Raw genomic sequence first — 25,266 nt, 5'->3', positions numbered from 1 at the left:
AACATGAATTTACATAGAAATCCGCAGTCTAGTAATAGATATCGAAGTTGATACAAGTATTCGACATGTGTAGATGATGTTCAGAGATTTATGATACACTGCCGTATCACTGTGGCAACTCGTACTAATAGCAAGTCTGTTACTGATAGAATATAACGTATTATAATTTCTGCTACTACCTTCGATCGATTCGAATCAGTATGCTTTAATTAACATATACTACAAAATGGAAGTTTATACCATATTCACTGGTGTTGTTTGTTATTAATAATTAAAAACTGTTATTTATAAGAACGAATTAACACGCGTATGAAAAAATAGCATGCACTTCTTATCCATGCCAAAATGATAATTTATCTCTTATAACCATCCTGTCGTTTAAACGCTTAATAGATCTCTTTAACTGTTTTGAGAGACCAAAAAATAAATACTATATCTAAGGCCGCGAATCGTCAATTTTCGTGAAATAACTGTTACATATTACATAACAAAAATAAATAAACCTATTTTATTTCTTTCAGTAAACGTATATTTACTATTAATTTCATTGTATACATTTATTTGTATACATAAATTTGATTACTTACTCTATGGAAATAAGTATGATTTCAATAATATTTGTTTATACAATTTTAAATAATATAAATCGGTGGACAAAAAGTTTTCGTATGTGAAAGCTAATCGTGCTATCGACCGTACTAAGTTCATTTTCTCATTCAACGGATACACCATATATCACCTCTGAATATTAACATTTACAACGCATTCGCATTTTCTTCGTCATCTTCTTAGAAGAGCTAGGTTTGTGCTATAACGCTACTAGCTTTTATCATTAAAGAATTAAAACGAGAAACGAAAAGACTGACATACAAGAACGTGCTTGTTTTACATCTAGTTATTATGCTTGATATGTTACGTATATTACGTATGTTTAAGTTATTAATATCAATTCTCAGATTCTATAGATTCGTATAATTTACCAACAGGTAAATCTTTAACTCGATCTATAATATCTAATATTTTCTTTAATATTTGGGAATGTATCATTGATTTATCGTCATCGGCATTAATTATGCACCATGTCTTATCCATTATTTTTTTATAGTTAGAAGCAACGTGTGATTGAATTTCATCATTTTCATACCGCTCATCTCCCCAATTGCTACGTGAACGTTGAGTTTCGTTGGAAACATCGAGGAATACAACTACGTCCGGAGAAGGTAGTCCGCTATCAGGTGCTTTGCACCAATTTAAACATCTACCGGTTGTAGCTGCTGTATAAACAGCACCTGAACCAGCGTATCTGCAACGATATTTATAATTTACGTTATACTTAAAAATTGTAATTTCGAGATCGATACATAGTTTGATACTTACCTATCTATGACAACAGTAGTACCTCCATATAAAGATTTCAACATTTCATCCTTGCATTCCCATCGATTTGCAGAAAACAACATATGTGCTGTTTCCAATGAAAAATCTAGTTTCTTGTTCAAATAATTATTTATTATTTCTCCAGTGACGGTTGTTCTATCTGAAAGCAACATATAATCAAATACTGATTATTTTAGTTATCGTTTGACAAGGTTATGTACGATAAATAGAGAAAGAAAATCAATCTATCGGTAATTACTCTGATATAAGTATATGCTTAAACCTGTACGAAATTGTTAGAAAATCTGATTACCAGGAAACGCTCGTTGTTCGACCGGAATGTTACGTTGTTTCAACGCATTAACCAGCAACTTCACCTGGGTGGATTTTCCCGCCCTGTCACATCCTTCGAATACTATTAAAGCACCACGTGCCGTTGACATTATCTCTTTTAATAAAATCTCCTATTTAATTAATATGTGTAGAATTAAATATTTACCAATATTTTGGATCGTAGGTAAAGAATAACACGCGATATAGAGTAGTTCATGGCGCACACGCGGACACGTGTCAATTATCGAAACGAAATCGATTTAATATCGAATCTGTATTTCAAATTTAAGAATCTCGTTTCGATGGAAATATAGTCGTAGAAAATGCATATTTACGACGAAGAAGACAAATTTGCGAAATATCGAGACTCGTACGTTGTCTTTCATATATCATTCTTTATTATAATAGCAGTAATAATAATAGGGATAGTAGTAATATTAATATACAGTATACATTTCTCATTATCCGTATTTCCCATAAACATACATCGACATTTGAATTATAAAGTGCATTAAAGATATATCGTAATATATTACATTAAGCCGAAATCGCGTCGTTCATAAACCATTCTATACATATATTACGTACAATTCAATTAATACTTGTGTTCAACGTTAACGTTTCGTGTTAAAACCCTCTTTTGACGTTTATTAGTTTACTGCGAGTACACGGTATCACTTCGGCTGCATTCGGGCATATCGACAAAATCGATCGAATTTACATACTCGAAACCTCAATTTTACTTAATTAAAATATATAAACGTGCTCAACAAAACCGAGGTATTTCGTTGAAATCAATTTAAGATAAATTTCGGATAGAAAATGAATTTTTCATAATCAAGACACATATTTTGCATCTTAATGCCATTTTTCACAAGAAGAATTATTCTGATTTTGATGTTGCCTTTCAAGCTAAAATGTAATAACGAGTCTTGGATTTACTTGAACGCGGGAAGGACAGTTCGACGAATGGCTCTATTTAACATAGCAACATGTGAATTTGTTATATTTCCCGAACAGAGAGACTTATGTTTATTATATGTACAAATCATAAATTTCATTATATATCTATATATACGTATATACATGTAACATACACGAAGACGCGTTTCACATAATAATATGCTACAATTTATGCGTAATATATATGTCTTGAAAGCACATTATCGTGTCACGAATATAAAACCGAATAATCTAATATATTTTACAAATCTCGGCAAAACCAGCTTCACTCCAATTGTGATTAATGGCGGAAAAAGAATATTATTTCACACAAACGAAATGGAGCTATTCTCTTTGTATTTTTCGATCTTTCTTCCTTCGAACAGTCCTGATCAAGACTGGCCGATTTATGGAAATTACGGACATTAACGGAATAAAATGTCATGTCTTTCTTCTTTATCTTCTCTTTTTTCCTACCAACTGATGCGCGCTATATTTTGAATACGCTCGTTCGATAATATTCGCGATGTGTCCTTTGCTTTCGATCGTATTCCTATCACAAAATGCTGGACGTTAAATGAGAAACCGATCTATAAGACTTATCCTACGTTTGTACATTGCGCGAGAATGTTATCCTTCGTTCGGCAGGTTGTCAAACTATCGCCACTATCGCTTGGCTCATATGTAACAGAACGAACTTCCCTCGGTAATGTTCGCGAAAAATATAATATGTAATATATATATATATATCATCGAAAGCGATCACCGAGAGGAACATAGACTTTTGGAATAATCGTATTACGCTCGTAAAAGAAAAAGAAAAACGCGAAATAACATGCTTGTGTATAGAAGCGTATTTGCTCGTTCCATAAAATATTTTCTCTCCCAGTTGAGCAGATTATCAACTCTTTATGGCATACGGATCTGATAATTACAAACTGAAACGCTCTGACAGCACCAATGTTTTTATATACATACCAGGAACAAACGAACTATGCACTTCTCCTGGAGAGAAAACGTGCATGGTTCGTTTGAACGCTGCGATCTACGAGTCGGCATTTACCTATCAGTATGAATAAGTTAGAGAATTATGGTATAACACGTGGTTATTCCGTTAGGTGATAAATATCGTTTCGTTACATCGTACAACGAAGAAAGACAAAATTCGGAATTTTTAAATGTGCAGCCTCGCTTATAATATCGAAAACAAAGCACAAACGTGTACCAAATTGAAGAAAATATTATATCTAGTATTCGTAAACTAGCTATCGAACAATTTTTAGACAAAATTTGTTGAAAGAAATGCATTGAACGATTACGAAGAAATTAAAAAAAGAACATTTTATCGATTATTCCGAATTCAAATAGATACGCATAGATGGCAGTTACGCTTCTTATTGATATAACGTTGGTATAATGATATACTGATGACTAATAACAGTACCTGCATGACAGATCACCCAACAATAAGGTCCATAAAATTTTCAGATTTCTAACATTTCTTACATTACTGATATCCGCTTCATTTTTTCTATGTAATAACTGTCCTTTGCCGGCATATAAAATCAGACTCGGTGGTATATATCACCGTGCTCCTAGACTGTAACAAATTTCGTCCAAAATGTCGACGATACGGTGGACATTATTCTCACTACGATTATACTCACGCACAACATAAACCTGAATTTCAGTTACGAGCGCAAACTTAACACTATCCTCAACATTCGCGATCTCATTCAACATAACATACATTTCTCAACAGCTACTTTATTATTGGAATTTTCGATATAACTCATTGAAACACCGCGATAAAAACGTTCAATCCATTCGCTTTAACAACGGCAACGCATATTATTTTCGTGTTGAAATCTACACTGTTAATAAGCGATACTCGCAAATGAATCGAATCGCTAGAACTATTTGACAAAATAAAAATATCTACGATTTGCGTGACCATATATCAACGAGATAGTTGGAAAACATTCCGTGAGAAAAACTAATGTTACGAAACAAGTACCCTGTGTGGACCTAACTAAGAACGATCAATGCGTAGAACTTTTACAAGATACAAGTTAATAAACGGAAATAAGCGAACCCTCTTAACATTAACGGCTTCTTAAACGGTTTTTCAGTATTAAATTGCGATATTAATCGGATGCTCGCGGTACTATTTAGAAGCAATTATATGCTTAAGATACATATACATGTACGATATACTCTCCAGAAATCTCATTTCCAGAGAAAGTAAATTGATCCTTGTAAAATCGAAATTGGAAATTCACATGTACTTGACTAAAACTTATAACGCGTCTATTATTATTTGCTTACGTAATTTGAGGTATGTTTGCCTGTGTAATCTGCGAAAATTTCGATTCGTTTGAACAACGTGATCTTGATAAAAGGAAAAATCTTTCGGAGTTATTCATCAGCGAATACGCGTGCTGTTGACGATCTTGCGAATTTTATCGTGGAGGATACCGGCTCTGCTGTATGTTCTTCACTGAACGATTCTTCATGTCGTTCGGGTTGTACATCATTGGTCCCTAAAGATCATCATTTTCTTGAAAAATAAATCACAACGTCAGATCGAAATTATATACAACTATATCGTAAATCTTACAATTTCGTTATATTAATTGAATATCTTGTACTCTTCTTATGCCATTGTAAATTTGTTATATTATTCTTTTATCATAAAACTATGTAATATCAAGATTGAAAAATAGTAATTAAATGATCACATTTCCTTGTTACGTTTGTAATTTCGAGCTTACTGTTTGATGTGATGCAAAGCATAAAATATAAGCTTTTAACGCAATTAACGCAATATAACATATACACTGTGAGACCAAAACCATAAATACATCCTTCACCAAGCTTTCCCATAGCTTTGCCATAAAAATCTTATGAAAATAAATTGCTCGACTTTAATGAATTTAAGCTTGATTTAAGGGCGAAAGCTATACGACTGTGAAGTACGAAACGATATCTTATCTTAAATCTATTGCAAATATAAAATATATTTCAAACAGACCTATACATGTGAAATAATTTTTGAGTTAAAACAAATTCGACTATTTAAAATTTATTCATAAAAAAAAAAAAAAAAAAAATTTCAGGGATCATTTCACTTATAAGGGCAATTCTAAATAAAAAAATAAATACTTTGCACAATTACGAATTCGTTATAAAATACGACGCTGTAATAAATAAGTAAGAGTTTCTACCATGTATTGTTGAGTAGTATTTGTAAGTGATATCACCTTTGGAATGAGAAATGTCTAATGCCACTGGATTACCTTGTTCTGTGGGAGAAAACGCGGATCCCTCATAGTGTAGCTCTGCACCTCTCGCGATAACGAGCTGGTTGAGCTCCATCGAGAGAACTGTGTGCCATATACAACACAACAATTTTGTCTCACTAACCGAATACTCATTCTATTGCTATGATTAGGTAACAAAGTTTGTGAGGTTGCAATACCGACTTCCTTCTATCGTAAAACAAAAATTACTACTTTTTAATAAAATTACGTGACGTAAGAGACCATGAAATATCAGAATTGCGTGTAATCGGTATTGCAAATCTCTAGTATTGTCATGTATAAAACTGTGATGTTCTCTACGATAAATATACCTTTTAATTGCAAAAATAAACCATGCTAAAAATTATAATGTAACTATACTACTGCGTTATTTTAGTATCCTGTGCCATATGTTAGCTTGTGACTTATATCACCCTTCCTTGTACACCTGTTACCAAGAAATTGTGTACATGCAAAACAAGAAACTCTAAAGGAGTGTCGTGTAACGTTATAAGAAACACGAATATCAAAAAGAAGGATAATGGACAAACAAGTATTAAAAAGTAGCTTTTTAAACAGTATGCTCTGTTTTCTATCCTCTTAATCATTCTTGCTATAACTCAATTTGTTCAAATGCCATAATGTTGCAAATAATTGAAACTCGTTGCATCGAGCATACGTACAATATTTACACTGTCGTCCATGCTACTAGATAAACATTACAAACCATGCATAAACAATACTAAAGAACAGCGTATAAAATTAATAAAATAGTTCTTACTATCAGCAACAATTATTATTTGGCTACATCATTCTGCCTCCCCGACTGCTTGCAAAGGAAACAAAAAAGAGAAAGGTGGATTAAACACAGGTTTGCGAGAAAGAGGATATCTATTGTGATCTTGGGAAATCTACCTAGTATAACGAACGTTAAAATATAATACAAAAATCATATAATTTCCAATTAAAAAGGGACGAAATAGTTTGTTTGTTTTTCGTTTGTAGGAAAAAGAAACCTATTTAGGAATTGATACCGTTTCCCAGTGAATAATTCGAATAACAAAAAATACATATAATTTTTTAATAAGTATACCGTACATACGAAAATAGGAATTAATTTAAAAGACAAAGAAAACTGGTATTTTTGGATAAACAGACAATACACAAAACTAAGGGAAATGTAGAGTACGTACAAATTGTTATTACGAATATAACTGTAAAGGAGAGAAAATAACATTTTAACATTACAGTTCCAGATACAGGTTTAAAGTACAACAAAGCTGCAAACCAGCATACTGCAGCCATGACAAAAAGATAGTAAAAGGGTTGTGTACGGTGAATCTGAGATTGTAGATATACGCATGAAACTGTATTGTTAATGTTGAATATATGTTTGTGATGACAAAAGATCATTGTATGTGCATGAAAGTTTGCGGAGATTATTGTTCGCAATAAAAAGAGCTTACCCCTTGAGATGTATTCTCAGGAACGTTCGTAGGTACGGCTGCTGTTGCTTCCATTGAAGTTAAGAAGTCTACAGGAACACTTGGATCGTTAACTATAAAAAAAAAAAAAAAAAAAAAAAAAAAAAAAAAAATAGAAGAAAGAGTGATGTGATTAATCAAAGTAAACTTTATGTGATTTAACGAGCTATAGAAAATTTACCTGGAGCAGGGATAAATAACTGAGGTGATGAGGTAGCCATAGGTACCATTGGAGATGTTACTGGGGTTGGTATACTCGAAGGTACTGCGCTATTTTTTGAACCACCTGGATTCATTACATCTATATAATTAGCACGCATACTTCTACCTCTGGGTAATTTAAATTTGTTCACAGAGGTGTCATCTGCTTGCGAAGGTGGTTGAGATGATTGAGGTGGTTGAGAAGCTTGTTCGGGCACAGGTGATCTAAATCCCATGTCAGAAGCTTTCGGAGGGGGAGCTATTGTAGCCGAATTACTATCTCCGTCTTCGTCTTTATTCATCCATTTTTTAGCAACCGGATCCCAAACGATCTATTTAAGAGATAAAGCGAAATATAAATATTATTGCGCCTCTCTATTTACACAAAGGGGGCACAAATATCTTTTTTATATGGGGGGGAGAAAAAAAAAGCTAAACTACAGGGCTCGAATAATTTCACTATATAAATTTTTTGTTAGACACGAAAATTGAAATGTTAAGCCAGAATATATCAATAATTCGTTAGCTGTTAATTAAGTGACCGAACATTGAATTATACTGGCCTTTCTCCTTTTCGGCATAAAAGACGTCATAATTACCATAAGTACCCGCGTGAGCCCTTAAGCGACAGAAAAGTATAAAACTAAGCTATCGTAATTTTTTAATGATCCATTAAGGCTTTGATGTTTCGAAAATCTTACCGTCGGATTACTGTCATCCGGAAGAATCATCTGGTTCCTTGGTTTTGGAGCAAGTTTGCTGAAGAGGCCGCCAAACCAAGAACCTCCGCTGTTAGAAGATTTCTTTTCGACTGGTTTTTCTGATGCCTTTTTAGATGAAGCTGCAGGTTTCGAGGCTGGTTGCGGAGTCTCGAGAGCATCCAATTCTTCCAATGGATCGTACTGTTTTCTCATCGACGGTGTCATCGAAATTGCCGGTTGCGATGACTGAAATAAAGTATACAATTCATCATCGCAAAGTTGCCCCAGCAAAGTCGATCACTGTTTACTGTAATAGTGTAAGTACACGTTGTTACTTGTGCATTCAATATTTTATATACATATACGTTCTTTTCTCTTCGCAGAAGTATCTAACTATAACAGTAAATAGTGAAAAACTTTGCTTACATGTTTAATAATCGATGTGAGATATTTTTGAAAAATTCAGGAAAATCAGTAACATGGGAAACTTTATTACATATTTAATATCAACAGATTTATATACATAAATGATATCTAAAGCGAGAACAAATTACTTTGTATCAAATATTTGTATTATTCATGCCTTCTAATAACATAAAACATTATTCATCGGAAACGTTATTTTATAAGCGGAAGAACTAACTGACGTACGCAAGTAAGTTAATATTTCTTGCAGTTATAACTACAAATGTACAGTAACATTGAGGTTTTAACATCGAGAAACCTAATATATTTTCTACTCACAATCCGTTGGAACATCAATATCATAAGTTTTAGGGATGGACTTTTCCATAGGAACATCTTTGAATTTTGTTAAACAAAGATCACTTGTTGATTTAACCGGTAAATCTATCGGGTACGTACCACCAAAAATAAGTGGTTTATATCGACACAATTCGGTGGAATTCTGTGAAGAATTCGAATAAGACCATGCATCTACCGTATCACAAATAACATCTTTCCTTCGAATATGCGGAGCTATTCTCGTAACTCTTTTGTCCTCAAAATTACAATATTGCTTTAAACTTTGATTCATACTTTCGGAAGCTATAATTACCTTGTTTCTTGAACCAGAATTAAACATAGAAGGAAACTCAAAGTTAACCTTACTAAATTGAATATCTAAATCGGTAGTGGCCGATAAAGTCAAATTATTTTCATCCGCATCGCCAGAATTTTTGTCTTCGTTATTTTCCATTTTCTTTTTAACTTTACATTTTAGGAATATAGGCGGCTGCGAAGAAGGTGGCTTCACGTACCTACCATCTAATTTCTTTATTTTATTTACGTTTTTCGTGTAAATTGTATTATTTGGTAAGATTCTCGGATAAGCTACCGTGATCTTTGGGTATGTTATCATTTTCCGCGATTTCATGGACTTTTCATTTAGAATAGTTGGCTTAAAAGTTGACGATATGCCCGTATAAGTAGTAATATTAAAATCGGAAGAACGAGGGCTAACGCATCGATCCAAATCTGTTAATACTTTGCGTCGTCGTAATGAACTAACATTGGTGTCATCCAATGACCACTCAGGATCGAGATTACTATCCGCAGTAACCATATAATTACTTACTTCAAAGGTAGGTGTTTGTTCTTCTCTTTCCGTCTGTCCATATGCAAGCGTTAAAAAAGAAAGAGACGAAAAAAAAATGTTATTTCTACATGTACGTACAATGTCGCAAGATTTAAAGATATTATTCTATGAAAGAATCAAACACGAAAAATTTAATTAGTATGTACATGTGCGAGTAAGGCTAATAAACATACAATAATTATACTATCGGAATTATGTAACGAAATATGTATGAAATGATACGGGATAAGCGAATATAATACTGAAAACCATATATTATTATGTCATAAGTTGGAGCAATTAATTTACCTTATAGTTCCATTTTTCTTGCTGTTGAGAGTTGTCAATATCACTTTGTTCCGGAGAATATGTCGATTGTTGCCAATTCGTGATGGTACTATCATTTCTTCCATAATTGCTTTGATAATAAGAGTCTTGAGTCCAATAATCTTGCTGTTGAGGTTGTTGATATTGACAAGATTCTTCGTTGTTTCTCGTATACTGCATAGTTTGATCATATGTATCTGGTATATTCGGTGGTAGAGATAATGGCTGCCATTCTGACTGTGTATCAGTCGTGGCTACTTCCATCATCGACGTTGAACCTTCTCTGTATTCGGCTTGAGTCGTGTTCCACTGCTGTTGTTGTTGCATCTCGTGCACTTCTTGATTTTGTATACCGTTATACGATTCTTGTTTTGCTTGAGGAACGTAAACTTCATTTTCGGTAATTTCTCCCTCCTGTAATAAAGTAACATCCTCGTTTCTTATACAGTTCAAATAAAATAATATTTTTAACGTTTATCTTCTATTCAAACTTACATGGCATTTACCAACAATTTCAGCTAGATTATTGAACCAAGTTAAAGTTGTAGCTTCATCGATAGAATCTTTATAGACAGGATCATGATACCTAATCCTGTCTCCTAAATTATACACTGCATTAATAAACGACTTTTTGTACTTTGATGGTTCGTTAAAAATGTTTACTGCAATTTGTTCTATATATAGTAAAGCTTTCTCTATTAATCCATGATCTACCATTTTTATTACCAAGTCGAACTTAAAGGTTTGTAGATCTACTAATGTAAAACCTGGTTCACTAAGATTTCTCGCATATTCGTATATTTCCGTGAGCATAATGGCTTCCGTTGAGAAAAATACATTGTATGCTTTATGATGGTTTGCACCGATCAGTACAAGTTTTACATTACTTGCTCCATAGGTACCAAAATCAACTTGTGCAAGTACGTAACAGAAATGCGCTGCATAAATATCCCCTCGCGCAGAAAGTGTATCACCGAGAGTTGTAATTGAGCGACGATTAATTTCTGGATTAGCAGATGTGTTGGATATAATCATTGCTAAATGAGGTCTCCAGTCGTCCCATCGAGGATCCGATATACCAGTAACAACAGCTGGCACACGGCCAGAATGAAGTTGATATAAAGTTTGCAGTGGATCGTGATACGGTAAACTATTAGCAAAACGTGTCATTACAGACGCATGCGTACGTTTATCCAATTTGCTAGCTAAGAAGAGTGCATGTCCCCAAAGACCTTCATTCATTGCATATTCTGTATATTAAAAATAATAAAATTTAAAACAAATAAACATCATGTACGTGTTTAATCTCATAAAGGATATAAATATATATTTACCTAATGCTTCTTGGACTAATCCATAAAGTAACGTACTTCTAAATTCGTCTGTTATTTGTTCAGTGCTTTTCCGTGGCTTACTTTCGACTTTTTCGGATGTCAATGCACCATCTTGACTGCCTTGAACACTATCTCCAACTGAGGCTCCCGATCTTTGAGATATTATCGATTCCCTTCTTCCTGAATCCTGCGACTTTTGCTTATTTACATCGTAAGGGTATGCATCTTTATTTCTGAGTAACAATGCTGCTATATCAACGCCGACGACATTCTGGAAAACACGCGTACGATCAGATAAAAAAAGTAAATTGTATGTGTGTACAAAGAATATATCTTACTCCGTTTTGTTGAATCAACATAATCATTAGTTCATATAAAAGTATGTATGAAGCACGATCAACCATCTCTTCGTTTGACGCTGCCTTTTTAATTTTATTCTCACAATATTCGATAATGGTCTTTTTATGAGTCACACCCCTATATAAAAAAGCGAGATATGGTATTACAAATAATATAAATAGGCAGGAAATTATTTACAAACGTTACAAATGTAAAATTAAATAAAATAATAATTAATGTCCAAGCATGCATATGTAATACATACATTACCGAAAACAATACAACGTGAAATTTTATTTTTTGTAAAAATAAATTGAAATGTTCCACGCACTTAAATGAGAATACGCATGCTTAGATTATAGATATACTGATTACACTTGCTTAATTAGGGGACCAGGATAGGCACGTAAATCGCGTGCTACTGGATCATGTGAAAGTAGATTATCCAATCTAAAAATGTCTACTTTGGCTCTTTCACCATCAGATGGATAAGCTGGATGCACATGTATCAACGATCCAATAGAGAAACATCCTGAAAGTAAAATATTTGTATAAATCTTCTTACAGTGAATTTTGATAAATAAATGATGATACTTGAAATCATACCATACACATGTGAAATAGAGAACTTAGTTGGTGTCATACGTGCAGAGGTAGTTGTCGAATCTTCAAGCATAGATATATCAGCTAATGTTCGTTTATCACCAGTTGTTCTGAAAAATACAATTTTTATTGTCGCACCTGAATTTAAACCAGCAATAATATAATGGATCGTCGAGCAGGACAACTACAAGAAAGGAAGACAGATCGTTTCTAATAAGACCTACAAGTATATATAAATATTTTAATATATCTTAACTTTTAACAAATACTAGCTCTAGTGAGGAATTCTAATTAACTACTTAAAGAAAGATATTTTAAATGGCAGGAAAATATTTTAACTAAATTACTTTCAATGACAGAAAATTTGATATTTTCAATATTTCGAGCAAGTCTTGAACCGAGAGAATTCTCCCGGTCTCACCTATTTAAATTTTGATAACTTGAATTCTGTCTTCGTTGTGGACTCCTAGTCCATCCGGGATACCCGAAATACGGAACATATAATGCTTTGTTTGGCGAGTAGAAGCATGCACTTGAATTTGTAAAAAATCTAACACATAATGAATATTATAAAGTCTATAGGAAAATAGAACCAGAATATTCATCCAATACTTGCTTTAACTCCTCTAACACTTACCTTTCGTCGCAAGAACTACGCCCGGAATGGACACTTGCTCTGTCTTCAGGATAATTAACAACACCACGAGAAATATGTTGTTGTTGATGTTGATTAGCATAATATTTATGATACCATTCCGAATAAGCAGCAGGATTCGTACGTCGCAAATTTTCGATGTATGCATAATAGTTACTGGCATAATGAACACCGTAATCGTATCCAGGATATCCTTCAACACAAAATAATCTATTTTATTCTTTGAAACAAGAATTTAACTGCACAAGGGATATATGTATATATATATATATATATATACCATTATAAGGATAATACGGATCTCTCGATCGCATGTAGTACTCTCGATCTCTGTCATTATAGGAGGATCTACTGGATGGTCTAGAACTAAAATCCGAAAGAAATGATATTATATATGTACAAAATATCATGTTAAAATATCAATTGCGTGCTAAAAAGATATATACCCTCTACTATAAGGATCGTCGTAATATTCTCTCCTGTATGGATCTCTTATATCGTAATCATCGTATCGTCTTGGTCGTCTATCGTCTCTTCTTCTGTCACGGTCAAGATAATCGCGATCTCTAGAATATCGTAGATCATAGTCTCTAATGTCTCTTTCCCTGCGTCGTATTCCATCATCAACCCTATCTTTTCTACGATCGTCAGGTCTTCTTCTAATGTCTCTATCATCTAGATCTTCTTTAGTTCTGCCTCTTCTATCGACCTCTTCTCTCGAATGCCTATCTAGATCGTCTCGACTATGATGCTTGCGGTCATCTTCTCGATAAGGAATTTCTCGACGATCGAATTCATCGCGAGTATTATATGTTCGATCGTTTTCTCCTCCACGTCGGCGATCGTAATAATAATCATCATCGTATTCCCGTTCACGATCGTAACTGCAAGTTAAGGTAAAATCTTAAGCTTTAAATAACTTATGAATTTTTCCAAAGTTTAGTTATTATATATCTACTAACTACGCGCTTTTTCGTTCGTATTCGTATCTTCGGCGTTCCGAGCTACTGTCACGTCGTCTTTCTCTGCTATCATCTCTACTATTTCCGGATCCTCCTTCGTCATCCTCATCTTCATACGAATCTCTACGATTCGATGCACTAGGAATTCCTTGACTCTCGCGTATTGATGCGCCAACAGCTTCCTCGCGTTTGTTTCTTGAGTCACTGGTCTGATCCTGTATCGCAGCTGAAACGAGATACAAAAATTTAATAATAAGTACATACAAGATTATTGAATTTACATAGATATAAAGCTTTCTCTCACAGCCTATAGAAGGAACTTCTTGAGAGCCTGTAACTACTCTTCCATTAGATCTGTCATCTGCTGACTGAGTAACTTCATTGGAAGATGCACCGCCCGGTATTTGTCTAAGATTTTCTTCAGTCTGCTGAACAGGATCTTCAGATTCATTACCTCTTCCAGGTATTTCCCGTGTCTCACTTGGTTCTAGCATAATTTGAGATTGTGACTGATATCTTTCTTCTCCAGATGGATCATTTCGTGATTGTTGCGGAGGCAGAGAACGTTCTCTGCCAGATGGATCGTTTCGGCGTTCCATCGTGTCGGAATCGGATCGTGAGAGTAAAGGAACGTTTCTTTCTTGTCCAGGTGGAACATCGCGCCGTTCTGATCTTTCAGACATACTTCTTAACTGAAGACCTTGCTCTTGACCAGATGGATCATTTCTTCTTGGATCAGACAATCTTTGACCAGTCTGAACATATTGTTCTTGCCCGGTTGGATCATTTCTACGTGGATCTATGGAGCTTGATTGTCCCGGTACTTCGCGTAGAAAGGGAATGTCATTAGGCACTTCGTCATTTTCATCATCTTGACTTGGTGGACTCGGTTCATGTTCTTGATGAGAATCGGTTAATTCTCCGGTTTCCAGAAAAGTATTTCTATCGTTTGATGCGAACTCGTAATTATCTGGCACCTGTAAAATAATTTTACTTACTTTAACTGCGCAAAAAATGTTGACTCGTTTCTTTTACCTGTTCTGCCTGAAGAAGGGAATGAGATCGTGTGGATTGCTGCACAGAGGGTACTTCAATATTACTTATTTCCTGTCTAAAATCACGTGTACTGGCTACCTCCTTGGCAGAATTTGGAACTGGTTTAGGATCATTATCTAAAGTTTCCTTATTTATAGAATCTCTTGAGCCATATATATCTCGTTCTTGTAAGGATGGCGTGACTACTTCTAAATTTATAAATTCTGAAGGCTGTTGGATATTTTCATAGTTCTCTACATTTTGTTCTATACTCCATTCTTTTGGTGGACGAACATTATCTTTCGAATACAATGTATTTTCTGATGAAAGTGGCAATGTATCCTGGCTGTACCATTGATCATATCCACTTTGTGCTATATTGTCTGAAGACTTAATGTTTGTCATTTGATATGGATTAAGCGCCGTATGATCTTGACTAATAAGATTTTGATTATCATTGGAATGAGCATTTTCTGTACCGAGTACAGCACATTCTAAAGGCAATCCAGATATATTATCAGGTGTAATATTATTATTGGAAATTGTATTTTGATTCCACCCATCTTCAGGATTAACAGATTGTGCTTCTTTCAACTCATTTTGACTTTCAACATTTTTATTTACTTTAGTACCAAGATTTAACTGTTCTAATTTTATAGGCAACTCCTCAGTTGAATTACTTTTACCCCATTCTGTTGCATCATTTGCTAAATTAAAATCATTGTTCCCTTGCACAGAAATATTTTCAGAACTTGCAACAGTTGATATAGTTTCAGGAGTAGCGGACATATTAAGCCGGGAGTCAGATGGATATGATTTAGCGATACTTGTTTTTATCTGTGTATTAGAATCTTTAGAGCTGACAGAATTTAAAATTAACGAAGGAGCAGACCATTTTCTTTCTTCATGTTCTATATTTGGTTCTGCTGCTGGAATAATATTAGAATGAATGTGATGAGATGTTATTGTACGATTTTGTTGCCAGTCATTTGTAGCAATTGCACCAGTAACTTCTTGTTTAACACTTTCTTCTATTAAATTATTATTTTCCTGCTGTTCATGTAACCATTGAGTTGCATTATTGTCGTTGGTCTTTTTCCGAGATTGTGAGACTTCAGTATTTGTTTGAGGCCAAGAATTAAATTCATCATTAGCATTATAAGCTTGTGTTATTTGCTGACTTTGATTAGGTATTGCAGATTCGCAGTTCTGAGCATTCCATTGAGAAGATATATTAACTTGATTAGACCAATTATTTGCATCATTCGTATCATTTATAGAATATTCTTTATTTTCAGTAGAAGGTAGAAGGTGCTGGCTTGGTCTAGTTTGTTGTACCGGTGGTGTATATCGATTACCTATATCATCAAAATTTTGTGCCTCCTTGTCCATTTTTGGATCCTGCCAATGTCCTGATACAGCAGCTGGTTTTTGCCAATTTTGTGGAATCATTACATTTGTTTGATTAGACTTCATCCAATTATAATTGCTACCAACTAAAGTAGGACGTGACGCTTGCTCTTTTTGATTTTGAACACCTGACTTTTGTAAATATGAAACATTTTGAGATTGTTGATCACCTGCCCATTGCGGTTGATCGAAATTCGTAGATCCAGATTTAATAGAATTTGTTCGAGGTGGTGGTGGTGGTGGATATTGCTGATATTGATTATAATTTGAATAAGATGTAAAAGAGTCTGTATGATTAGGAATTGGTGGCCTATTAGCAACTGTCCCTGGTATATTTCTGTTTGATGTCGAATTCTGATTGAGTAGATCATTCTTATTACCGTTAACACTTTGATAATAATGATCTTGAATAGAATTGGGTATCAACTGTCCTTGATTGGCATAAGAAGGTACATAATGCTGTTGCTGTCGTTCTGACTGTAGCGGTTGCTGTTGCTGATTATCTGCCTGTTTGTCAAAATCCCAATTCCATGAATTATTCCAAGGATCATTCGACTGTTTTGGCTGATTCATGAGTGGTGGTTGATGTTGAACAGGATCATTTGACGATACTTCAGGTGGTACTCTAGACATTGGATTCCATATATTTTGATTATGAGTTCCATAGCCTAAGCTGTGATCTATTCTAGACCTAGTTGGTCTGGCTCTATAAGGATTCTACAAATATGTTTTGGATATTAATATACAAGTGAAATTTTTTTACATTTCGTACAATATTTCTAAACATGCTACTCACACTCATACTGCCTCCAAGACAGTAACACTTGTTTCTTATTTATATAAAACCTACAAGACAAAAAATAATTTACATATTGCATTATAAACAAGAATTTTATTGTTATCCTACAAAATCACGTATCTTATATAAACATTTAGGAATACCTGACATATTTTAACAAACATTCAAAATATAACTTTAAAAATTATTAATACACCAACAGAATACACTTTCACATACCATAAAAAACATATATAGGTCATTAGAAATCTATTTTTCAAATCTCTAATGATTTTTTTCTGCTTATAAAGTAATATTTCGTAAAATAAAAATAAATTGAGTTCAAAATTTACACTGGGATAGAAAATCCGTTAATACTCTTTCTGACGATAGCCTATCCTAGCTAGAAAATTTCTTGAAATTTTCCCACCACAAAACTCAAAATTACTATAATTATGTAACAAAAATCATGAGAGAGCAGTTTTTGTGCGTAAATAACACGATCGGCAGATAGGAGAAAGTTAAAAGGCGAGGAATTGAGAACGTCGTGCCGAAAGTTGAGATACCAGCTGTGATATCCAACGTTAGCGTTCAGGGACCTCTCGTACGTTCACTCACCTAGCTATCGTGTCTGGCACTGGTGTCCATACGCGAGTATAAGCATTATTTTCTCCCACAAAACATTCGAATCGTTACGTTTAGCAAATTCGATCGTTTATCGAGGCAAATGAAATTTTTACCAGATTAGAAGGAAAAGTCACAAAAAGGCGGACATTTTACGAATATTATGAGGAAGATGTGGGTTAAGCACGTCACGAATTTTTCTCGTTGTCTTTCCACGCGAGCAGAACCATAGACGCGCACAGCGCGGACGCGTTGGTCTCAAACGTCAAAAAGATCTCCAATGAAATCTCGTTAGATGGCATTGTAATGTAATTTAAAATTTTTCAAAAACAGGAAAATACTGAAACTGAACAGATTTCTACATAATAATTTGACAATAAAACGCTCAAAATAATAACTCTTATAGATTTATAACAAAGTTTCAAAATATGAATGCGCGATGAGATATTCTCATCTAAATCTAAACTAGATATTTTACAAGTAGATATATTTATTTCTGTCTATTTTATTTACTGTATTATAACTTTTTATTTTTAATATATAAAATTAAATATATTCTAGCATTTCAAGTTTGGTAATTATATTGGTCGTAGAATGTGAAAGCGATTAATAAAGAGGGAAACCACAGTTGCAATGTGTTCAATGGAAGCCTCGGAGTGTTCGACAGTGACTGCCGACGTGACGTGGTATGCCAGGAGTGGACATTTGATGAATCGGTCACACCGTGGCCAGTTTTGCGTAAATGGATCTCAGGTGGTGAAGAGACGATTATTTTGCAAAGATTTCGTTATTTTTTTCTATATTTTCGGTGACAAGAGTAATTGATTTTTATCAAAATGGTGTTATTAACAATGATTGCGAGGATAGCAGATGGTTTACCACTGGCAGCCACAATGCAGGAAGATGAACAGGTTAGAAATCTGTTACGATGAAACGTCAATTTATGATTGAATTTGAAAATTATTGTTATATGAGTTCTATCTTTTTACATGACTTTTTTCTATATAATTATATGACTTTTAATTAATTCATACATAATTATTTACAATAATATGTAAAAATATATTAATTTTACTTATTAAAATGTAAGATTTTTGTTTATTGATTAGTTACAAATAATTAATAATTAATTAATTGTTTGTAGAGCGAAAGAAAAATTTTAGAATATCAGAATCAGGCAAAAATGTTATTTAGAAGATTAGAACCACAGTCTCCAGCTAGATGTACCATAGAAACAGGTCCATATTTATTCCAGTAAGTTTTTTCATGTTGTAATTGATAAATTATGTAATGATAAATTATCAGTTATTTCCATTTGCAGTTACTTAATTGAAAATGAAGTATGTTATTTGGTATTGTGTGAAAAAAACTACAGTAAACGGGCCGTATATAATTATCTTGAAGATATAGCGCAAGAATTTCATTCATCATATGGTAAACATGTCAATACAGTTACTAGGCCCTACAGTTTTATTGAATTCAGTATGTATTTTTCCTTTTCTTTTACGTAATCTAATTTGTGTAGTACCTTCATACAATGCTTGTTTTCAATACAATGTTTATTTTCTTAGATACATACATCCAAAAAGCAAAGAAAGTTTTTTTGGATGGTAGATCAAGAAGAAATATGAATGCACTCAACAGCCAACTACAGGATGTGCAAAGAATCATGGTTCAAAATATAGATGATGTCTTGCAAAGGGGTACAGTTCTTTCAGGTAATAGTATAATAATAAATATTTAAACAAAATTTCTTATTTGAATACTTTCTACTCAATTATCATTTATCTTGCAGAGTTAGACACTAAAACACAAAATTTGACTATGTTGTCACAAAAATATAAAAAGGATGCAACTCATTTAAATAGCAAGTCCATGTATGTAAAAGCTGTGGCTGGACTTGTTGCGTTTTTGGTCTTCCTGCTATACTTCTTTATTCTTTAGTTTCTGAATCTATTTGAAAAGTTGGTTACGATTATGTAAAGACAATTAATGTTTTTCATCGTGTTGTTTTTCCAAAATTAGCAAATACTTTTTTTCTTGTGAATTTACTTATCCATATAATGTATCTAAATTTTAAGTTCTCCTGAAATTGGAAATAATGTACATATGTTGTATTCAGGCAAAAGCTAGTCGCATGGTATATAATGATACCCATAACATTCAAGACATTGTTCCATATATTGTCATACAGTAAATATAATGATTTTCTACATAATTAAGACAATGTATGACCATCTTTACTTCGGCTTAGTAAAAGATATCCTTTAACAAGTAAGACAATATGTATAGTCATGGTTATTGTTATATTAAAAATTATTTTATTCTTATTACTTTATTTATAAGGCAAGGAAATTAATATTATTATATTCATATTTAAAGCTGTATTTTATTATTTAGACATATTATTTTACATAATTTACAGTAAAAACAAATTCGTTTTATTTATTCTTGCGATTGTATTATTCTTTGAGACATAAATGTTTACGTATTTACTTCTCTGGGTGGGGAATCAATGAAGATGTAACAATAAAATTTAACTTTCATTAATATTGTTCTATGTATACGTGATTCAGTTGAATCAGTCGTCAAATGTAACTTACTTAAAAAATTTTTTACATGTACAAAATACCTTGTGTTGTATTATTGTTACATTCTAATTAATTCATCATAATTGGGTATATTGAAATTTGATAAACACTTGTTTTCTCGATCATCATTTGATTTTTCCTCATCGGATTCTGACAATTCAGAATTAAAAAAATAATTTACAGTCGAATTTGTTTTTTCCTTCATATTTGCTTGATTGTATGTTCTTTTCCTCCTCCTTGATGCATTGTGATTATTAGCTTTATATTTTGAAGCATTTGTATCTTCGTCATCTGAAATATTATTTAATATATCCTGAAATTGATTGTAAGCTTAAAAACAATAAGAATTATGCATAAAATACATACCAGTATCTATAATTTCATACATATATGAATGATCATTTAGAATTATATATATTGTTGGAAATTCAATTATGGTTTTATTTTCTAAATTTTCCTTTAAAGAAAGCCTAATATCCAATTCATAAAACCTAGATATTTTGTAGTAATAAAACACAATTTGGTTACAATTTACTTGAATTTCAGAATACAGAATTAAGTGTACTTACCTTAAGTCTGATTTGACAACTTTCTCTGCCTTTAAAAGAACTTTTATACCAGATAAACCTGCAGCCTGATAAAATTGTAGTCTCTCATTTAAACGTATTCTTAAATTTAATTCCTCTATATCACTTTTATTTTTTACAGATTTAGTGGGATCTAAGACCTCTTCTATAAGCAGTGATAATCTTGTGGATTCTAGAGCCCTATAATTATTACAATACTATTATTATCAGTGAAATTAACTATAATATACATATTGTATCAATGTAAAAAGAGGAATTCTACCTTTCTGTGACCCATTTTATGCAGTCTGCTTGAGGAAAAATCCATTCTATTCTCCAATATAATTCACTAGTTTTCCAATTTAAATATGTCGTATTATTTTTGTGTCTACTAAAATGTTGTGGCATGAATTGCAAATTAACATTCCTCTTAAATGTAGCTGTTTTTAGTTTATTCAGATGCTATAAAGAAAATAGTTATAATATAAGCATCGCATGTCATGTCATGGAAGAAATAAGATAAATAATTTAACAAACCATTGGTAGATTAAGTTGACGTGTACATTTTTTGAATGGATCTCTTTTCAGTTGTTCAACTGTTCTACCAACTTCTTCAAGAAGCCTATAATCTGTAAAATAATTATTTTTAAAGAACTACGATACATATTTATGCGACTCACTTAGCTTACCACTTAAAACATCTAAATCCGTGAATGATCTTAACGGTATAAATTTTGTTTTGTCTCGAATACCGTCACATTCCAGTTCTTTTTTATGAATGTTTACACACTGAAGACAACAAGTTCTAACCTCACATTTTGGACACGTGTATTTTGCTTTATTTCCACCACATACCTCACAATTTTCGAGCCTGTGAATAATATCAATTTTAGTTCATATTTATAAAAACTGAAAATTTTTAATTAACATGAGGATCATTAGAACACAGTAACTATCTTAATAACTAAAGAATGTCGTACTTGTCACTGAATGTGGCCATGTTGAAGTACTCGCGTCAATAGACAAGGCACTCTACTGGCGGACAAGCAAAGTGAAGTATAAACTGGTATACTGAATGAATCATATAGTTGTTACTACAGAGATATAAAATTAATCGTATACGATACGGAAAAATCATTAATTAATGTTATATTATAAGGTTTATTTATTTATATTTTTTTTACACATAATAATTAATAGATACAATACATAAGCTAATTTCTTGTAGAAAGTTAAAATTGTAAACGTATGTACATCAAAATATTGATAATTTAGCTCTGTTCTTTCGTTGATCTTGTTCAGCAGCAATACTTTTTTCAGATGCTCTTAAACCAACAAGTTCTTTTTGTTTCTCATTATACTTCATTACGATATTATTATAATGAACACTTCCTTTTGTATGCCTTGACAATGATTCTTTCAATTTTGCCGATTCTCTTTCCAGTCTTAAAATATTTTCTCCAATTTGGAAACTTGCTACATTTAGTTGTCGATTTGATTCTGTTTTAAGGCTACTTTTACCTTTTGAAATATTTCTTGCGTCTGATTTAGCTGCAAAAAAATTATTTAGAGATAATATATACTAAATAATAAATAAAAAATGGTAGAGATAATATCTAGTGATAATAAAATTTTCTTAGACGTACGTTTATCACCCAAGGTTGCATTTATAAAATTAAACACATTGTTTTCTTCTCGTTCTTTTTCCCTCTGATACTGTTTTTGTCTTTGCTGTTCCAACTTCTGTTGTTGCTTTCGCATTCTGCGTTCTACGGAAAATAAATTTTCATCCCCTCCGGCATTTTCTCGCAATTCCATACAATGATCTAAAACCACATTTTTTCATATACAAAACATTCATATATAGAAACAATGAAACAAAATATACATACCTAAAGATTTACCAGCTGGCAGTACCGTTGCTTCAACTGGTTCTATTCTGCCATCCGAATACTTTCCAAGACCAGTGCCTACTACATATCCCATTTGAGCCATTAATTTGCTACCTATCCCGCGCGTATGTTTTTCCCAATTTCCTAAAGGCGTGTTACTTTCTACCGTGAGAAGAGATTTATGAACTGTTTCTTCTTTAGGATACTCCGTTGAGTCACTTTCACCGTCGCTGTCTTCAGACGTATCTGACATTTCCAAATCAGCATCGTCTGTAACAATAAAGTGAAATAAATGTGAAAGAATAAAACTCAAACATACAATTACTTTGCAAGATACGTACCAAGCGGTAAAAGATCTTGTAAGAAAACTTCCACGATATTACCGTTTGCTTCAAATTTAATTCTGAAAACATCTCCTTCTTTTTCTGGCATTTTTAATACGATGCACCTGTGCCATAATTGATTCTTTTGCTTTGCTAATACCCTACTACCCATCTTTATACTTTGAAAATCTGGTTCTCTGCAAATAAATATCATCCTTTTGATTTTTGTACGTTGCTATCGAATATCAACAGATTCATTTACCTATATTCTTGTATACTAGATAATGGCACCAATTCTCCATGCGAAAATCTACAATCTTCGTCAGAAAATTTACATTTCCCATCCAAATAATAAGGACACGGAAGCATTTCTTTATGCGTTGGATTTAGAAAAAATACCCTGACCTAGATAATAGCATATACATAAATCCTTACAATTACATAATATGGATGTGGATAATAAAGGAAGTTATCTGTTCCCTGCTGACTTTGTTAGAAGGATACATTGGAATTAGCAATTAACTTAGATGTAATTGTAATATTCGATCTAATTCTATTCTTACCTTTATATCTTGCATATTTTTTATTTCTGTGCTGTCATTCTGATAAACAGAACATATCATAGCATTGTGATAACCAATGCCGCCCCAACTGCTACCATGGGGAGCTCGACATTTCATGCCTTCAAGCTGCCTCAACTCAGCCTACAAGATGAACTTCCACCGTATAATTGTGTCATTTCTATGCCATACAGAATACTTGCATACTGACTTCTATGTTATTTGAAGCTCCGTCATCTTGTTTATCCGGCTCTTTACTCCGAGATTCATTGGAAGTTTTCTCCAGTTCTGCCTAATGAATTTATATGGAACGAAATATTACGTTGCTGGATTACTTTTTCTTTTCTTTAATAATTTGCTTGTTGAAAGAAAAATCACCTTAAATAAGGCATATTCTTTTTCCAGTGGATCGTCCATATCGTCAATATCGTCAATATCGTCATCATCGTCGTCGTCGTCTAAATCTTCGCTAGAAGTTTCAACACCTTGTAGACTTTTTTTTGTCAAAGCAATAAGCTCTTGTATGTCCGATTGTAAACTTAATAAATTCTCCCTATCCGCTTCTTGCGTAGTCACGGACAAAGTCGCTTGAACTTGAGCTAGCTGGTATGGCAAAAGGATATTTAGAACAGAAAAATTAAGCGTACTCCATTAATTAAACAGTATACGAGTTATTCGAAAGGTTATACGGTTTCCTTGTACAACGTCGATGAAATAGTAATTCATACCTGTTGTTCGTATTGTGCAATTGCTTCTCGTAAACTTTCAGTATCTGTCATATTACCCTATATTGTCTTACCCCTGCGTTGATTAGAAGTTCTTGAAAAAGAGATCTCACGAAAACTGTTTTGACAGTTTACATTCAGAATCCTTCCGTACTCTAAAATTTAACGATTGTATCACTACCAACATTAAAAAACTCTAGTTTAAAGACCCTAAATCCTAATATCCATTATGTGGCGACATCTTGATCAAATTGTCATGAATCGTATTCTGATATTTGAAATACGTACATGTCGTATATATTGGACATTTATATGTACAATTTTACATTCCTTTTACATAATATCGATGAGTACACAACGTTAAGAATATAAATTTATAATATTAGTGTATTTAATATAATTTTAATGCGATTAAAAAGATAACGTAAAAAGATACTAAGTTAAGCCAGACTTTCGAAGCCTCGGTAGCGCAGTAGGCAGCGCGTAAGTCTCATAATCTTAAGGTCGTGAGTTCGATCCTCACCCGGGGCATTTTTTTTTAATATAAAAGAAAAATAAATGCTATGCTATTTTATATATCGATATAATCGAAATCAACAACGAATAAAAATATATTATTTTCAAAT

At 32.9% G+C, this 25,266-nt stretch overlaps 6 protein-coding genes and 1 non-coding gene across 18 annotated transcripts; 2 read left to right on the top strand and 5 right to left on the bottom strand.

Moving 5' to 3' along the window:
- Window positions 1-276: 276 nt before the first annotated feature.
- LOC139985830 (thymidylate kinase) lies at window positions 277-1,953 on the bottom strand. The gene is made up of 3 exons (XM_072000625.1): window positions 1,691-1,953; window positions 1,378-1,537; window positions 277-1,303 (listed from the first exon to the last, which is right to left on the bottom strand). The coding sequence occupies exons 1-3, from the start codon at window positions 1,818-1,820 to the stop codon at window positions 946-948; spliced, it is 648 nt and encodes a 215-aa protein (XP_071856726.1). The 5' UTR covers window positions 1,821-1,953; the 3' UTR covers window positions 277-945.
- Window positions 1,954-2,085: 132 nt separating this feature from the next.
- On the bottom strand, window positions 2,086-18,377 carry Sec16 (endoplasmic reticulum export factor secretory 16). 12 transcript variants are annotated; one of them, XR_011799506.1, is made up of 21 exons: window positions 17,978-18,377; window positions 17,378-17,427; window positions 15,172-17,298; window positions 14,441-15,113; window positions 14,137-14,362; window positions 13,621-14,058; window positions 13,455-13,540; window positions 13,157-13,367; window positions 12,523-12,629; window positions 12,292-12,448; window positions 11,916-12,054; window positions 11,578-11,848; window positions 10,739-11,493; window positions 10,226-10,657; window positions 9,917-9,949; window positions 8,341-8,586; window positions 7,620-7,971; window positions 7,421-7,512; window positions 6,736-6,780; window positions 5,952-6,038; window positions 5,155-5,195 (listed from the first exon to the last, which is right to left on the bottom strand). XR_011799506.1 is itself a non-coding variant. In XM_072000558.1 (20 exons), the coding sequence occupies exons 2-20, from the start codon at window positions 17,381-17,383 to the stop codon at window positions 5,115-5,117; spliced, it is 6,519 nt and encodes a 2,172-aa protein (XP_071856659.1). In that variant the 5' UTR covers window positions 17,384-17,427; window positions 17,600-18,377; the 3' UTR covers window positions 2,086-5,114. The 12 variants fall into 12 exon arrangements, 10 of the variants coding, with proteins under 10 accessions (XP_071856659.1, XP_071856666.1, XP_071856665.1 ...); XR_011799507.1 differs by having other exon boundaries at window positions 5,195-5,212; XM_072000558.1 differs by lacking the exon at window positions 6,736-6,780 and having other exon boundaries at window positions 2,086-5,195; window positions 17,600-18,377.
- On the bottom strand, window positions 8,556-9,910 carry LOC141445736 (uncharacterized). Its single transcript, XM_074111658.1, has one exon. The coding sequence runs from the start codon at window positions 9,902-9,904 to the stop codon at window positions 9,077-9,079; it is 828 nt and encodes a 275-aa protein (XP_073967759.1). The 5' UTR covers window positions 9,905-9,910; the 3' UTR covers window positions 8,556-9,076.
- Window positions 18,378-18,549: 172 nt separating the features above from the next.
- Window positions 18,550-21,006, top strand: Sec22 (vesicle-trafficking protein SEC22). The gene is made up of 5 exons (XM_072000626.1): window positions 18,550-18,894; window positions 19,128-19,237; window positions 19,305-19,465; window positions 19,555-19,701; window positions 19,779-21,006. Exons 1-5 carry the CDS (start codon window positions 18,820-18,822, stop codon window positions 19,925-19,927), a joined length of 642 nt encoding a protein of 213 aa, XP_071856727.1. The 5' UTR covers window positions 18,550-18,819; the 3' UTR covers window positions 19,928-21,006.
- On the bottom strand, window positions 20,609-22,216 carry LOC139985826 (box C/D snoRNA protein 1). The gene is made up of 7 exons (XM_072000618.1): window positions 22,121-22,216; window positions 21,830-22,011; window positions 21,678-21,769; window positions 21,424-21,602; window positions 21,144-21,341; window positions 20,941-21,065; window positions 20,609-20,865 (listed from the first exon to the last, which is right to left on the bottom strand). Exons 1-7 carry the CDS (start codon window positions 22,138-22,140, stop codon window positions 20,633-20,635), a joined length of 1,029 nt encoding a protein of 342 aa, XP_071856719.1. The 5' UTR covers window positions 22,141-22,216; the 3' UTR covers window positions 20,609-20,632.
- A 65-nt stretch (window positions 22,217-22,281) lies between these two features.
- On the bottom strand, window positions 22,282-24,817 carry LOC139985822 (zinc finger CCCH-type with G patch domain-containing protein). Its single transcript, XM_072000612.1, has 9 exons — window positions 24,644-24,817; window positions 24,294-24,518; window positions 24,127-24,207; window positions 23,919-24,059; window positions 23,618-23,760; window positions 23,374-23,552; window positions 23,033-23,302; window positions 22,787-22,966; window positions 22,282-22,691 (listed from the first exon to the last, which is right to left on the bottom strand). The coding sequence occupies exons 1-9, from the start codon at window positions 24,692-24,694 to the stop codon at window positions 22,396-22,398; spliced, it is 1,566 nt and encodes a 521-aa protein (XP_071856713.1). The 5' UTR covers window positions 24,695-24,817; the 3' UTR covers window positions 22,282-22,395.
- Window positions 24,818-25,098: 281 nt separating this feature from the next.
- Window positions 25,099-25,171, top strand: Trnam-cau (transfer RNA methionine (anticodon CAU)). Its single transcript has one exon. It is a non-coding gene; the product is annotated as a tRNA-Met (tRNA).
- Window positions 25,172-25,266: the final 95 nt, after the last annotated feature.

Source organism: Bombus fervidus, chromosome 3 (assembly GCF_041682495.2).
Source record: "Bombus fervidus isolate BK054 chromosome 3, iyBomFerv1, whole genome shotgun sequence".
Classification (NCBI taxonomy): Eukaryota; Metazoa; Arthropoda; class Insecta; order Hymenoptera; family Apidae; genus Bombus; species Bombus fervidus.
This window is presented reverse-complemented; position numbering and strand designations above follow the sequence as displayed.